We start from the raw sequence: 16,720 nt of genomic DNA on the forward strand, positions 1-16,720 counted from the left end.
AGATGAAAGATCAACTTTTTGGTGGGGATCCTATTAAATGCTCTTTATTGACATGTAACATAGTGGAGAAAATTACTTGCACTGTTTTGATTTGTTTCCAAAAAATTGTTTGTAACTAACGTGACAACTCACTTAAAACTGAATAAAGATTACAGTTCTGATAATACAGCCACTCTTCTGTAGCTTTTTATTCTTTGAACAGATTGGTTTATTGCCTTGAGGAGTCCTTGAAATACAGGAGCTTAGAGAAAGTAAAGGGATGAAGCCTGCTCCCTTAGTGTGATGCATAATGCAATTAGCTGACAGATGTTTCATTAGTGTATGTTGTGTCTGATTGGAATCTGATACTGTTTTTTTGATTGATTGTAAACCCATATAGAATTGCACAGATGTTTATTAAAATGTTAATAGTGTTTGGGCAGAGATGAAACTACACTGGAGATAAGGAGGACTGAACTTACTAGCATGTTCTTAGAACTAAAATATTCTCTGTTGTGACCAGAATGTATGAAAGGATTATCAGATAATAAATCTTTCTACAGTGGTGATAGCTGTGGAAGGAACTCTTTTAAAACAATAAAACCTGAACCTCACCCTTCCAGGTATGGTTATCTAGGATACTTGGCTGATGGATTAACCCCAGGAAAGCCATAGGTAGATCTGGAGGAAACAGCATAGGTGAAAACTTGGCCTTCTGGACTGGTCAACAAAGGAAAAAGCAATACAACCTAATGCTGAAGTTTAATGAGTGTCTTTGAAATGCTGAATGTTAAAATCTCAAAGCCGTATAAATTTACAATGTATTCTGCTGCGAGCTTAATCTAAAACCTGAAGAACTAGTTCTGTTTTTTTGTAATTAGAAACAAAAATTTATACCTTACTTCTCTCAGGTATTTCATTAGTTTGCTAAAAGCTTCCATCTGTCTCATGATCCTCTTCATAATTATTTTCCCTTTAAGCAGTCAAATATATAAAACTCTCAAGGAAAAAACATTTTTTTTGTGACTGGCTGTTGAAGTCAGGACTGCAGATAGTCAGGTATCTTCAATTCAGTTATGCATTAGTGAAGCAAGCAGTATTGTTCAAAGACCTCTACCAAGGGCAGTTAACGTAAGAGCTGTAGTCAGGATATGCTCAGATTTTGGCCAAAACTCACCAGAACTCAGATGTGAAATGCGTCAGATGATGCATACTTTGTTTTATCCAACAAAGTCAAACTTGGGTTGTTATCATAAATTATTACTCCTGCCTATGTATTGATGTCATGTTACATCCCAAATCTCATACCTCTCTTATATTTTTGTCAGCAAGCATGAGCATGTTTTGAGCCAAGAAGCTGGGCAACCATGGTCAGCGTGGTGCTACTCCTTACCTAAGTTCTGGGAGTCAGCAGACACTGGCTCTGCTTTTTGTAATACACTGTTGTACCAACATGGCTCCTAGTTAGAAGCAGGCTTGCATTAAGCCAGGTCAGATGGCATGGCAGCACAGGTTAGCGTTTTGAAAATTTTATGTAGACTTATCTTTGACTTCCTGAAAATGTAGATAACCTAGGCTAGCACTTTCTTTCAATAACCCAGTTTTTCTATTATTTATGCAGACTGTACTCCATTTCATTTTTGCATCTGCCAAACTGCAAGTCTGAAACTGCTTGTTGGGTTGTACTGCAGGTGTAGATAGCTACAAGGAGCTAGTAGGACGTGGTTATTTGAGTGAGAAATCTGAGATGTAATATCCCTTGGTATGCAAGGTACTGGCTTCGTAGAATCAACCCTCTGCTTACCTGAATTTATCCCACAGTTTCAAATACCTACTGAAAAAGTCTGTTGTCCGCATATACTGTTACATGGCAATACATAACTTACAATGGATACTAACTTAGTGTACTAATCTTGAATTGTTTTTCACTTTTTAGTGCAGCGCACACTTCTGGAGAACTAAAAGAAAACATGGTGAAGAACAGATCACTGAAACTGGATACAGAGTCTGCGTTCTGCCTGAAAGAAAAAAAAAAAGGAAACAAAAAAGCATAATGTAAACAACAGAGTCTAAAGTTGCATGAGGAAACACTTCTTGTTTGCTAAACACCTCTGGGAGTGTGACTTAGACCTAAGTACTTCTGTATGGTTAGCCCTGTGAAGCATTGTTGCACACCAATATATGGCCTTAATGACAGGAGTGTAGAAGTATGTTGTGCCTTTACATTCTTTCCTTTACTCCTGTGACAAATGGGTGTGTCTCAAGCGCATTCAGTATGTTCAACTTTTTCTTACCTCTCCAAAACCAATAAGCAATTAATATTTTGTTATGCCTTTGCTTTCAGGCAGTGCAAACATTTTTTTTAATATCCTGTATGCAGTGAGTGTACCAACCAAACAACTTGGTGTGTGTTGTGGGCACCTGAAAGCAAATGGCTCACTGGTATGGGTAATGGATCTGGGTGTGGGTGCTGCTGATACAATCTGTGTAGCTGCCTGGGTCAGCCACCAGGGAAGGGATACTTGTTCTTGAGCATCCAAGAGACAAAAATTCAGTCTTGTTTTTGCATTTTTTTTCATTGCATCTGTCTGGTACAGATTCAGAACACCCAAACTAATGTACACAGAACCTTCAACCTTTCTGGTGCTTCCTGCTTAGCAAGTACGGAGCTGGTCAGATGTGGAAAAGCCTGATTTGCAAATCAGAACCATAATTGGATTTTGTACATCTGGTGAGATTGATGTTTGGCAGCTGCCTAAACAATAGATGAAGTATTGGGGTGTGGAAATTAACATCTTCAGGCTTCCATAACCAAAAATTTAACAGAAAACTGTTGAATTCGAAGGCTTACCATACACACTTAAAAGACAGAACCAGTACTACAATTCTAAAGTACAGAATAGCAAGACTGACTGGAACAACCCAGCCTCACTCCACAAGCATTCATTGAACGTTATAAATAGCATATGTATGAAGAATGCTTTTGGGCTTGTGAAGAATTTCCATCGGGATAAGGACCTATGATTGCATCCTCAGCTGAAAGCACTTGTGAGCTTTGCTCTTGAAAGCCACAGGAGGGTTTCAAGTATCTGTGGAAACATGGAAAATTGCAACTCCTAACAGTTAAGGGACTAAGTCTGGAATAATAACTAGTTCTGTCTAGAAGGAATAGTCTGACCAGTTCTGTTGACTTTCATTCTAATTGTTTCCAATTTTCATGCCATTTTACAGTATGTGTCTTACTAATGTGCTTCAGCCACCTGGTTCTACAGAAATACGATATTTCATGGAACATCTTAGAAATCATTATAAATTTGGATATTAAACATGTAAATATATCTGTACATTCAAATATGAATGTATGCCAAGGATAATTCATTTAAGAATTTCTTGTATATGTTTCTTAGCTTGCAACAAAGCTTTACACAGATTTTAGTATTTTGTATTGGAATTAATTTGTAGACCTCGTTTTGCCCTACTACTTTTAGTATAAAAGTGCTAAAACCTTTAAGTGTGTTTGAGGGTGGAAAAGTGATTTTTTTATATAAACATTTGATCTGTGTAAATACAAAATGAAATGTACTGCTTACCTGTGTGAATAAACAGGTATAATAAATGCCAAGTGTAGAGAAAACAGAAATAAGCCAGTGTTTGTTAGGGATAGAATGGCGGGGGAAGTTCAAACTAGTTTTTAGCTAACCAGACTCTTGAATCCTTCTTCAGCTTTTGCAAGCCTAAGATTTACTTACTAAAACCTCTATGAACATTGTGATTTTTTTCTAAAAATAAACTTAAAAAAAAAGAAAAAGAAATGTTTAAGTATTTTCCTTTGTAGTAGCTCTAGATATACAAAAATTTTGGTGCTCTACTGGAGGAGCAGTCTTCAAAGACAGTTTGTCTTCTTGCGCCATCAGCACTTCAGGTTTATTCCTTCTAAAATGATCAAAACATCGGTAAGAAAGTTGGCCAGTAGCAACAAAGCTGTGAGCTGCTTTCGCAGGGCACTTGCCAGTGTGAAGTGCAGAGAAGACATCTATCTGTGTGAAGTACAGGCATGGCTTTTGAAGAACACCTAGATTTGGTAACACAAAATCTGCTGATTTGCACAGCGATAGAAGACTTATTATGGGCAACTTCATGGTGTTTGTGTTGAGTGTTCCTCATCCAGCTATCCTAATGTGCTTTACACGCTTTTGCAGGGCCATGTGTCTTTGTCTCATCTGATATGAGAGGACCATAGCTAAATGAGATGACAATGCAGGGGCTGCCAAGTGACTAAATAGTAACAGATTTGCTGATCTTTTTCTTTTTTTTTTTCCAGTCTAAACAGGCATAGATTGCTGCATGAAATTTGGGCACAGCTGTACTCCACAGAGCAGGCAAACCTGAGATGATGTTTGGAGGGAATGGGTGTTGTAATGGTAATTTCAACAGCTCTCATCTCCACTGGCTTTGTCTATGGCTTTCTAGGCTGGAGTTGTGAGAGAAGAAAGACAGACTGGCCTGCTATCACCTAGCAGGAAAAGGTTAAAGAGAAGGCTTGACATTTCAGGCTGGTCTCTTGTAAGAAGCTGCCAATTTATGGATTTCTGTTACTTATGTGTGGATAGAATGTTGCAGTTCGCTTGTTTTAGATATCAGGGTATTAATTGCTATGTTGCTATTTGCCCCACTACCCACTGAGACTTTGATCTTGTTCCTAGTTAAAATGCTCCTGCACTGTGTAACTAAACATCCTCGTTCAGTATTTCTTACGTTCATTGGGTCAAGGAACATTATCCCTTCACAATTACTCATCACCCTGCTGAAGCGTTTTCATGATCATCTCCCTCAGGTCAGCTGCTGCCCACCATGGCCATGTGGGCTGCCAGTGATTTTCAGATTCCAGTCTGGGAATTGACATTCTACTTTCCACACAGGTATTGATCAGACTGTGCAGTGGGATGAAAAAATACTGTCCTTTCCAGGCCCAAACTGCAAGTTTATTCCTGGTGAGGTACCCTCACCATTAATCTAAGTTTAAATGGATGGCAACAGAGTTTTGTCCTGTTCCTGTGGTGCACCCTCTTCAGTTCTGCTGTTTTTCCAGTCTACCTCCTTTGAGGAGGAGAAGTGACTTTCAGTAACGGGAGGAAAAAAAGCAAAGCAGGATCTTCTGGTCGGTTATCATGTCACTTTAGCTTCTTCTACAAGGGAGCTGAGGTGGCAGTTTAGCTTTTTAGAACTTTCAGTTTTAGGTGAGAAGGATGGCGTGAAAAATGTTTTGATGGTTTTCAAACCTGACGTCCATTTCAAATATCCAGGCTTATCCAAATGAATTCATCGGGCTGTGGAAATGAAAGCAGGCAATTCTTAAGCATAAAATTTGGCAGGTTTTTACTGTAGCGCCTATTCATGCTCATTCCAATATCTGTGCCAAATTTTGAATGCTAAGGAAAACTTTTTAGTGCACTCAGCTTTCAGTGTACCTTGGGCTGAATTACACTCCCAATGGTGCATTTCGGTGTTTTTCTGGCTAATTATTTTAGGCCACTATCTAAACTGTACTATTCTCTGTGTGTTTTTCACTTGACAAGATTATGAAACAAACCTTAACCTTTTCATAAACTGAAAAGATTATTTCTTTTTGCTGTTTTCTGTTACACAGATATAAAAGACACATTTGAAAGAAAGTGAAGAGATTATTTGGAATAGGATAAGGACTTGCATGAAGCAAAAATACAGTTTTTTAAAACTCCTGCATTTGGAGTACTTTAGGAACCACCGGAATAAAATACATGCATGTTCCTCCATCTGCTTATGAAAAACCACTGAAGTTTTAGCTAGCGTGTAAGAATTGTATTCTTCTATTCCAAGAAATTTTATCACTGATTCACTTGTGTCTTTGGCTTATATTTAAATGAATGTCTAATATTAGTAGATGTTTTAATATTTTAATTAAAATACTTCCATTTTTATGACAAAAGATAAATACTGTAGGGTATTAATGGCTTTCCCCAGTAGATCTAGTGTATAATTTGGTTCTTTCATCTTGGATAGACTCATACAGTAGGTCATCCCTGCCAAAGACAGCAATGTCTAACCTTTGCCCACAGGAAGGATGGGGCTGCCACCGTGGTGAGTTGTGACTGTCCTCTTTTAGCTTGTCTCATCTAAAAGAGGCCTGATGGGCTAAAAGTGTATGGTGTAGAGAACAGACAGACACACTGGCTCTGTTTCTCCACCCATTTGCTATTTCTTAAATAGATTTTTTTTCTTGAAAGAACAAGTCAAAAAAAATAGGCAATTCATCCACATTGTCAGGTGCATATTAGGCAGAACTTCGTTTTCCCTTTAAATAGAAAAAAAATGGCTCAATGATTTCTCAAAGTGATAAAACTGCAATTTATGGTCAGACATAAGGCCTTACATTTGTTTTTAATATATAATGTTGTTTACCTAATATGTTGGGCAAGCAGTTGCATGTCTTTGACAGAGACAGCTGAGATTAAGAAGTTCCTGCAATGCCAAGAACAGAAGTGGGATAAATATTCGAGACATCCCTGCTTCAGGGCTAGGTCCACTCCTTCCTGTGCCTTCTTCATAGTTTTTATTTAGCTACAGAGAGCAGTAGCTGGCTTCTGAAGAACTAAACAAGGGGCGCATCAGCTCCAAACTTAATCTGAGAATGTTCAATATCCCAACTGACCTAGTATCAGCAGACAGGTGAGATAATGCATTTTGTGAAGACTCCATTTACAGCTGTTTTGAAGTAAAGCTACTGAACATTTGTTCAGACTTGCCTAGGACCAGTACATAGCCTTGTTAACATTCCTGTTCCCTTCAGGCAAATTCATCACTGATATGAAGATTAGCACGTGTGTGCCTGCTTCTGTTATGCTGGAAAAAAATAAACAGTGGACTTACAGAATTGCTTGTATTGTAGTGTAATTTTTTTTTCTAAGTGGCTGACAAAGTCATCTCTTAAACCTAAATGTCCTTAACTCTTCTGAGACTGAGCAATTGTCCCTGACAAGGAGAGTGATGATACATGAATTAAGCTTTAGAACTCCTATTACTACCTTAAAAACAGTTAAGCTATGTGATACCATAAGCCAGGCCTTTATAAACCATGTTCACATTGGCATGGGGTGTGTGTAGCTAATCTACTTGAACATCAGGTATCTTGAAGATCCAATATCACCAGGTTCTATCAGTCCAGTTTATGTTGCGTCAGTTTTTTGTAGTTGGCATAACAGCACGTATTCAGTGCACACGCTGTATTGTATGTTCTAGGTAACTCGACAGAAATGCAATTGGGGCCAGCCTGTGCCTCACATCCAACTGATTCACCCAGCGACACCAGGACCCTACAGACTGGCCATTCATGGTAGCAGAGTCTTGAGCATATTTGCTGCCCTAGTCAAACCAGCGCTGACAACCCCCCTGCAGCTTACCCCCCAGCAAAAGGGAGGGCGCACGCCACTCTCCTTGCTAGTGCCGGGTGCCAGTGTGATGGTGGCGGTCCAGTTCAAAAGACAAGTGTGCTGGCACACAGGTTTGCTGGAGAGAGTCTATGACAAAACTGGATTTAAATCACATCAGTGATTTTAGAGTAAGTTCATGGATGGATGCACACATGATTTTTGTTCATTTTCCAAAGCTTTGTGTTCTCATGCATGTCACTATCTGAGATCTCTCTCCATGTAGGATATGCATGGATATTTATATTTTAAAATATATCTAGATCAATGAAAAAAATCATGACAACGTTTACCTTGTGATGATAAGCATCCGCCGGGGAGCTGAGCATGCTTCAGTTCAGTAGTCCAATATCACATTTTGAGTTTACAATTATTTATTTTTTTTTGTCATCTCTCTGTAGACAATTCCCAAGTCTCTGATTCTTGGCCTCTGCTTCCCTAACGCAGCAGTTCCAGTTAGCGGTTAGGACTCTGACGGGGTTGCCTTTACAGCAGTTATTGCTCAGCCAAAAACTGAGCAGGGCAACAGCACTCTGAGGACAGAGTCTACCTGAGAGATTTTTTTTTCAAGTATGCATCAGAGAAGGCTGGTCTCCTCACAGGCTACTTGAGCTCCCATAGCACCACACCCTGCTTTGAAGGCGAGGATGTCAAACAGGTTCGCTTTCCCTCCGGGAAGGAGGTGGATTCAGAGCCTGCTGGCTCCCTCCTCATTGGGTGCTCCCACTGGCTCCCCAGCTCTCCACACTCCCTGCCTGGGCGATAAATAGATTTCTTAGAGGGTGGGTGGCACCTATGGTGCTGCTCACAGCTTGGCTGTAGTGGTTGTTTGCTTTTGTTACTTGTCTTGTACTAGAAGAGGTTTCTAGAGACTCTTCTCTCTTCCACGGTGCTTGTGTGTGATGGTGAGAGAACTCTTTGGACAGAGCTGCTGATTCCAAGCGTCTCCCTCAAACCTTGGCGCTGCAGTTGAAACATCTACCATCGTCAATTGTTAAGAAACAACCACAGCAATCAAGGCACTGCACGGAAGATCATGGGGAAATTCAGAAGCATCCTACTTTTGTGCTTCGGCTTTCTTCTAGTCCATGTAAGAGGTAAGTGACCTTTGCCTTGGCTTATTTCTAGGGCTTGTTTATTTAGAAATGCTTGCTGGCATTATTTTTGTTGCTACTGTTTCATGAGAAGCATTCAAGAGTGTTTAGAGAAATACTTTTGCAGTTTCTAAAGAGATATATATCTTTTGGATGATCTCTTATGATAGACATGATAGTTAGAGTTTGTTTGTTGTAATTTCTAATTTTGTCTTTAGTGTTGCTCCCCTAAAATTATTCACAAGCTTGGACTGAAGTATAAACTTTTTAAATGGAAGCTGTTAAATGAAAGCTTCCATGGGAACTTAAAGTTTCCAAAGAGATCCTTAGCCAAATACTAACTTCATGGTTTTAGAGCTTTTTTTGGTTATTAATATTCTGAAACTTATTAGTTATATTGTAAAAACAAATTCTGATTCAGTTTAAATATGCTTATACTTTCATATTGGTGCTCATGGTTTAATAATTATAAATTAATTATTTATTAACCTTATCCAAAATATTCCTGAATATATAAAGTCCACACACAAGCATACTTTATTTTTTCACACAGGATTAATGAAGAATTGAATACAATTTGAGAATATTTTTTGACAAATGAATAGCGGTTGGGAAAACTTAGTCCTTTCACATTGACTTATTTTTCTGTATTCAAATACAATTTTCCCTCAGCAAAACATTCTGTAAAACTTTTTTTGATGTCAAACCAAATAGGATCATCTTTGTGTGCATCTGCCATGTAGTGTAATAGTAATCTTTTCTTTTTTGTATATTAGCATTACTTCAAAAACTTGTAGCGCAGTGTTTGACTGCAGGAAGAAATCAATCATTAACCACTAGTTCCAAAATAGCTGCTGCTGCTCATTCTCCCACCACCTTTGATTTAAATGTAGTCCCTAGGAGATCTTGCAGTGATGGGCAGTGAACAAAACAGGCCTTAAACTAGTGCCACGGTTCTGTTTTAACAAATGAGGAATTATTTAGAGGTCTTCAGCACGTAACGTGGCACAGAAACAGCAGAGCGGTAAGGCTGTGCTGGCCTGCCCTGTAGTTATGTTGTGAACAGTGATGATTCACATTGTCTCTCATCACTGGCATGCAGACTTTCTTGTTCTGGAAGACTCTCTGATGTTGAATATTTCTGTTCAAACAATCTGAGCATGGGCAGGCCAATTTCCATATACTCTATCACTTTAATTACAAGGATAGTCAGCTCAACCATTCTTGCTTTATACATGTGGTAATTCAGAGCCAGTCCAAGGCCCTGCTTTGGGGAAGGAGTCATTGCTGAAAGCTGCTGTGGGCTTTGGGCACAGTCTTACAGCTGTGGCAACTATTCAATCCATTTTCAAAAGCAAAATGAATTATTTTAAGTCTATGGCAACAGCCACTGAATTTTATCATCAAAGTATTTACCTTATTTCAGGGGACATTTACAGAACCACTTCTGAGCCCTAACCAAGGCACGATATGAGAAAAGCTTGACCATGCTGGTGAAAGGGTGGTCTAAGTCATTAAGATAGGAATGTCTATGGCATAATTAACATTTTTATATGCGTTCTTAATTCTTATCTAAACCGTAACCATTTGTGATAACTTCCAGAAACGACCGTGCCACCACAGCCAGGCCAGATCACATCACTTCTCTTACCATCTACCATTTCATTTGTGTCTGGCTGTCTTCGTTTAGTTGGCTGGACTGCCTTGATGGGTACATCTCAACAGAGACATGGTATAACCAAGGACCACATTGCATGAGGAAAGCGGGACCTGATACAGTTCAGAAACTTACACGCTCACTGCAGTCTTCCATACTTCTATCTATACTCTTTGGCTTTTGTTATTTCCAAGCTTAGGCAGGTTAAATGAGGTCTCCCATATAAGTTGAGCTGCAACAACTAATTGTCTGAGTGGCTTTTACCCCAACTCAAATGAAAGAAACTTCACAGGAACATCTTCCACTGAAGTTCACGCTAACAGCCACGTCAGTTACTGCAGCTCAGCTGACCTGTGGTAATTCAGCCTTGGCTGTGTCTACATTGCCCGCTCAGGGTGTGGTAAGACACGATGTAGGTCCTAGTCCCCCAGTAACTGAGATCATGCACCTGTCTGAGACATATTGTAGGTCTCATTTGGGCCGTATAGCTGTGGGTGTCCTGGCAGCGGGGAAGCAGTGCAACCTGAGGGCTCTTCTCCTATAAGGAGCTGGAAAGCAGCTGAGACTCTCACTCTGCCCTGACAGCTCAGAAATGCTCATCAGCTTCTCAATATAGATCTAGTCTATATATCCATGGTCTTTAGGGTCAACTGATAAATCACGTTTAGTAGTAACAAAGACCATGCAAAGGTTGATCATGTTTAAGACGCATTAAGCTTACTCCATCAGGTATTGTGTGCTACGCAGGTCAAGGGAACAGCATTTATCGCTAGCCAGTAAACCATGTACCATTGCCCAGCTAAGGCTTACAAAAATGTTGACTCAAAATTAATTGTATTCTCAGTTAATTAGCTAGGCACTTCATGGGGAGAAAATTACAGACCTTTTGGATTTGAGACTCTGTGTTACTAAGTTTTATGAATAATGTAGTTACTGGAGTTAAAAGACATAATGGGAGAGATGAAAAACACAGTCCTGTTTTTCTTACACTGTTATGTCAAGCTCCAGTCCCCACTGTCACTCTGTGAGGTCCCTGTGTACGTGCCGAAGCACCCACAGTATCAGCAGGGATATATCAGAACATGAATTCTCTTGTTGCTGGGTGCCCAAACTATTTCATTCCCAATACCAGAGCTGCTATCATCTATAGTCATGTCAGTGCAAAAAAATGATTGCAGTTTGATAAATACATAGCTGAACTGGTTGAAATGCTAACAACAGCAGAACTGTTGCAATGTCAGAGCTTGGGAAGAGCTAACAGCCGGTGAGGTTCCTCAGCTTCTCCCGCTCACTTTCGAGACATTGCTGCCATATTGCAAATCTGGTAGCGGTGCCCAGACTGCCTGTTTGTAGTATGTGTTTTTCACTCATTTGTATCAGTGACTGTCAATCCCTTTCCATCCTACTGAGGGTAATAAATAAACAAATAAATGTCATAATTCTCTCATTATTAAAAAATCAATAAAAATCTGTGGCATTTTGCCTCGTGGTTAGGAGCAGAGGGGTTCAGATTGTTTTGATCAAAGTCTGCCTTTGTTTCCACAGGGAGGCTGATATCTATGAATGTTATGGGAAAACACTATCAAAAATCTGATCTGTAGTACATCTCATGAAGACAAATAGGCCATCCCAGTTGAAAGAAAGGGCTTGAACAGATTACAGAAATATAACAGTCCCACTTACAAGCTTTGCCTGTCATCAATGCATTTTTTAGTTCCTGAGGAATTTATTTAAGATACTAAATCACAGCAATATATTTTCAAAGGGCAACAATGTTCCAGATTAAATTAAAACAAAGCCCAGAGTAGGCACTAAGATTAGCAGACAAAATAAAGCAAAGTCCTTCCTTATACCCCAGGTCTTATAACATTAGTGATGGAGGAACCAGGAGCATACACTCCACATTGGGAAAACCCCTAAGTTAGCAGCAACAAAGCCTCCCAGATCACAATCTATATTGTATCAAAACGGCAACTCTGTCTTGCAGGTTACCATCTGCAAGGAGCAGAAATCGAGATATGAGCCACACATTTCTATTCACAAAGATTGTACAGATCATTTTGTTTCCTGAGCATAATGGTAACAAAAAGAAGGCTGGCTCTTTGTTCAGAAATCCAACCCAGATTTGCAGAGCATTCTGCATGCCGAGACTCTTGATTTCTGTTCCCTCTGAAGGCTAAGCCACCAGATCCTCTTCTGAGCCCCCTGCTTTTGAAGTTCAGATACCAACTGATGCTCCACCACCCTCTGCCCAGTGTCATTCAGAAAGGCTTCTCTCTGCATTCTAGTGGCTCATCCAGAGGCTTCTTCAGCTCTGCGAAGAGAGCCTGATTCTTTTTCTCATTTAGTCCAAATGAGATGAGTCCTGAGACTCCATGGAGACTTTGTTGCTGAACAGACCTGCTTACTGACATCCAGCAACTCTTTCTAGCATTATTCTTCTGTAGAAAACATGTTCTTAGTTGCATGAAAGAGAGAAGATGCAAGCCTTCCTTCTTTGCTGTCTTACATCTTAAACGCACGAAGAATGTGTATGGAATGCCCTGATCATTCACTTCAACTTGGCAGTATTACTAACCCTCTTGGAAGCAATACAGTAATTATGCCGGTGGGCTACTGTGGGTCCAGGGGTCACAGGATTAGTTTATAGAACATAAGAGAATTTCTGAAACAAATTTAACTTGATGTTAAATTACAGAATAGTACTACTGAGATCTGTGCTACTGATATTGAAGAGCTAAAAGTATTCTGCACTTATTTTACCACTGAACTTGGGATGAAGGTTGGAGGAGGAACATTAAAAGACACAAGCATCAGAAATAGCAAAGCCTGGCATCTCCCTGACCTCCCCCGCATTATCTTCAGTTCCTGCTGTTGTCTCTAAACTGCCAGCTGGGGAAGGTGTGGATTAGCCAGCCGGTACTTAGGCAGTGAGTGGTCACTCAGACCCCAACACAGCTGTTGCTTGTGCCACACTATAGGGTTTCAGTAGGAACACTCATATAGGTCTCTTGTTTGAGCCTATCTGTACAGTTCTCATGTAATGTGACTGTCATGAAGCCTGACACTCTCAGACCAAAGAGTTGAAAAGGGCTGGCAGATTTACGAACCACACAGGGACAGAGAGAAGCTTTGATGGAACAGCCCATGCAATGACCTAAGCTCTGCTTTCTTGTGACACAAAGCTGAAAATGTAGTAGTGATGGAAGGAAGATGTGCAGACGTATGGTGCTGCTTCCTGGGAGGTCCCAACTCTTTTGCTCTGCCTGTAATTTTACAGCACACACCAGCTTCTTCTGCACTCTCTGAAATAAAATATAGAAAATTATATATGTTTTATTTTATTTATGCAGGGCATATCACATCATAAATAATGGCAGCTACCTTTGAACAGCTGTTGTTTGTCCACAGCAAAGCAAACACTGTAGAACTCGAAGAATTTCTTTCATGTTTGATGAGACCATGCTGCACAGACCTAAAGCAGTACTGCCACTCTTGCTTTATTAGTGCCTCTTATTTGCTGGTAATTATTTAAATATGTTCTTGTATGAATAAGTGAGAGACCTTTTCATTTCCCTTTAATTCAAACTATAAACAGAAGTGGCCTAGGAAAAAACATGAAGCCAATAATCAGGTCCACATGCTGTGGTCTATAGATTGAAACTTAGATCTTAATTACAGATTTTAACGCATACTAATTTTTCCACCCCAGCATCAAGAGCTTGTAACAACAATCATTGTTTATGGAATGAAAGGGCCATGATGGAAAAAAAAGCTATGGTAACCTCATCAGGAAATATGGATCATAAGGGTATTACATCAAAGAAATAGTATCTGCTCATTGAGATTTTGTCCAAAGTTTTCACTCTGTGGTGTAAACCTTTACGTTCTCCCATAACTTTTCCTACATGAGTAATTTCCTTTAAACAAACATAATTGCTTCCTGAATAAAGTTGGACCAGTGAAAGGGTATGTTCTGAGTCACATACCTGGGAGAATACATCCCATTTTCTCATTACAGCTGAAATATCTCATGATTGTATAATAATCAGAAATGATATGTGCAAAGAATAACTTACCATTTCAGCTAAAAAGAACATAAAATGGGTCTCATGAGCTATTTTAGTAACATACTGTTCCTTTTCAGAAAAATATTGTTGTAATTTGTGAGTCACCCACTTCTTCCTCAGTCTCTGCTGGCTTCATGATGTTTTAAGCTCATTGTATTCACAAAACAATTTTTATTTAATTACAATGAAGAAATATTTTTTGTTCTTGTTTTTAAATAATGAAAAATCAACTTATTTTCCCTTTCTATTTAGCTCACATTTCTAAGTTAGTTGCTTCTAATTTATTTGTAACACAGGTAATCTCATCCGAATCACATGACTACTAGCAATGTAACTCAAAGCCCATTTAAATTAATCATATTAATGCCAAAAGGATTTATCTAACACATACATGCATGCATACATTTAAGATTTATGCCCACAACACATGTATATACACATATAAACACATTTTCTCATGGATCTTAGCTGCATTTTTAATACTAGACTATGCATGTTAAGTGTCTGAGAAATTATTTTCATTTGTCACATAACCTGGCTCCTATTTAGCCATATTCATGCTGTCTTTTTTACATGTGCATCATCTTAATGGCCACAAGCTGTGTTCATATGTATCCAGTGCAGGGCTGAGCCTACTTATGGAGATCAAAAATTGCAAAGTCATGCCACGGAAGCCTTTTGTCAGAAAACTTCTGACTACAGTTGTAATGACAATGAGGTAACATCCACTTGCAGATCCAGCCTCATTCTTGTAAACCTTCCTTAAAATCTGTGGGATCTCAGACCCTTGTGATCAATCAGCTACACAGTTAAAGGGTGCTGGATTCATTTAATGTTTAGGTCACAAATTAAACCATAGGGAAAAGATGCTGCTGTCTGCATTTTAGTGACTCATTATCTGGGTCACATTTTCTGAAAACTAACATGGGCAAAAGTTTGTGAACATTAAGTGTCCATGTGCCTGAGGATACGACTTCGCAGGCAACTGCCTTGATCGGGTAAGATGACCTCAGCTCAGTGGTGCTTCAGAGGGATGTGTCTTGTATTCAAGAAAACTTAGTAAAGTTTCTTAAAATCTTAAAAAAAGGCTTAGTATCTCTGTGGCAAACAGCAACCATAACAGTCTCCACAGTAGAGCAAGTGGACTAACAAGGATTTTGTATCACCAGCCTTCCACACTTGATATTAAAAAGGCTCAAAGAAAGCATGGGCTTTAGTGAAAGCAAATGTCCTACCCAGGAGAATCATGCTTGTAAAAATAAATCTGGTAACTTTGAAATTTAAGCTGCCATGTTTTGATGCTTGGCTTTACAGAGTTTATTCTCCCCTGTCTCGCTGCTACAGAGAAGTCTACCGTTAGCTATGTAGGCCAGGTCTACACTTCAGATTTTTACTGGCACAGCTACATGTGTTGGGTGGGGATGAGGGAATTACATCCCAAATAAGTGTGGCAGTGCCAGCAAAAGTCCTGCTGTTACTCTCGTTCATTGTGTTTGAGCAGCTAATATAAACATTATTAAAACAGGTCCTTTTGCGATGCAAACCATATATCCGTGTGGAAGGCTTGCTTGCTTAGCGTAGCATTTTCTCATTTGCAGATAAGGACTGTTCTGTGGTGTAAGGCAGGAGTTTATAAGCATTTTCTCAAATTCTGTTATGAATTGTTGTGGACTACCCAACAAAAACCACTATTACAATAATTTTATGTCTTTTCAAAAACAGGGATACTCCCAGATGAAAGGCTAGAAGTGATGCCAAGAAATAGTGTACTAGCCCAAAGCAGTAATAACAGAGATAACTCTGAGGTAATACCTCCTGCATAGCTAAATCTCTTCATAACTTTATCCAAGCTAAAAAAATCAAAAACCAAACAAACAAAAAACCACACACACACACACACAAAAATCCCAACCAAACAAAGAGCCCCAAAGGAACAAAGCTGTATTCTCCCTACTAGAATTTCTTTCTCATTTTCATCAATATATTTCCAGCTGTTTCTATTACGGAAGCTTGTCCAAAAAAAAGGCCTTTTTTGTATGTGGAAAATTAATTTCTTTCAGTCTGTTTGTTCTGTGAAGAACCTTGACTAATTTATTTCCATTGTCATTTATCTTCAGAGTTCTTTGAAGTAACTGCAGTTCCTATTGAGCTAAATATTCTCTGAGTCTCTAACGTGTTTTTGGTTTTAGACCCGCCATTTTGCCGATGAAATCTGGGCTGTTCAGCTAGTTATCCATCTGTTATCCTCCCAAATTAGATTCTTTAAATGTCTAGGTGCAGTCTCAGAAATGGTAATGAGCATTTAAAATTCTGCTCCACAAAATCTTACTCCTTGCGGTCATTTGATGTTATTATCGGAGGAAGTAGGGATGGAAGTCCAAGCAATCTTTTGGTTTATTGGAATATCATTTACCACGCCGCACAGATGTTCACATACAATTTTCCCATCTGTCAAGG

General features: G+C 39.2%; 1 protein-coding gene across 2 annotated transcripts in view; it reads left to right on the forward strand.

The window, feature by feature from the left end:
* Positions 1–3,791, forward strand: part of CD99 (CD99 molecule (Xg blood group)) — a 28,093-nt gene extending 24,302 nt beyond the window's left edge. For both annotated transcript variants that reach the window (XM_056328965.1, XM_056328966.1), the window contains exon 11: positions 1,916–3,791. In XM_056328965.1, coding sequence (XP_056184940.1) covers positions 1,916–1,941 — 26 coding nt within the window. In that variant the 3' untranslated portion in view covers positions 1,942–3,791. The remainder of the gene's footprint in view (positions 1–1,915) is intronic.
* Positions 3,792–16,720: the final 12,929 nt, after the last annotated feature.

Source organism: Falco biarmicus, chromosome 2 (assembly GCF_023638135.1).
Source record: "Falco biarmicus isolate bFalBia1 chromosome 2, bFalBia1.pri, whole genome shotgun sequence".
Classification (NCBI taxonomy): Eukaryota; Metazoa; Chordata; class Aves; order Falconiformes; family Falconidae; genus Falco; species Falco biarmicus.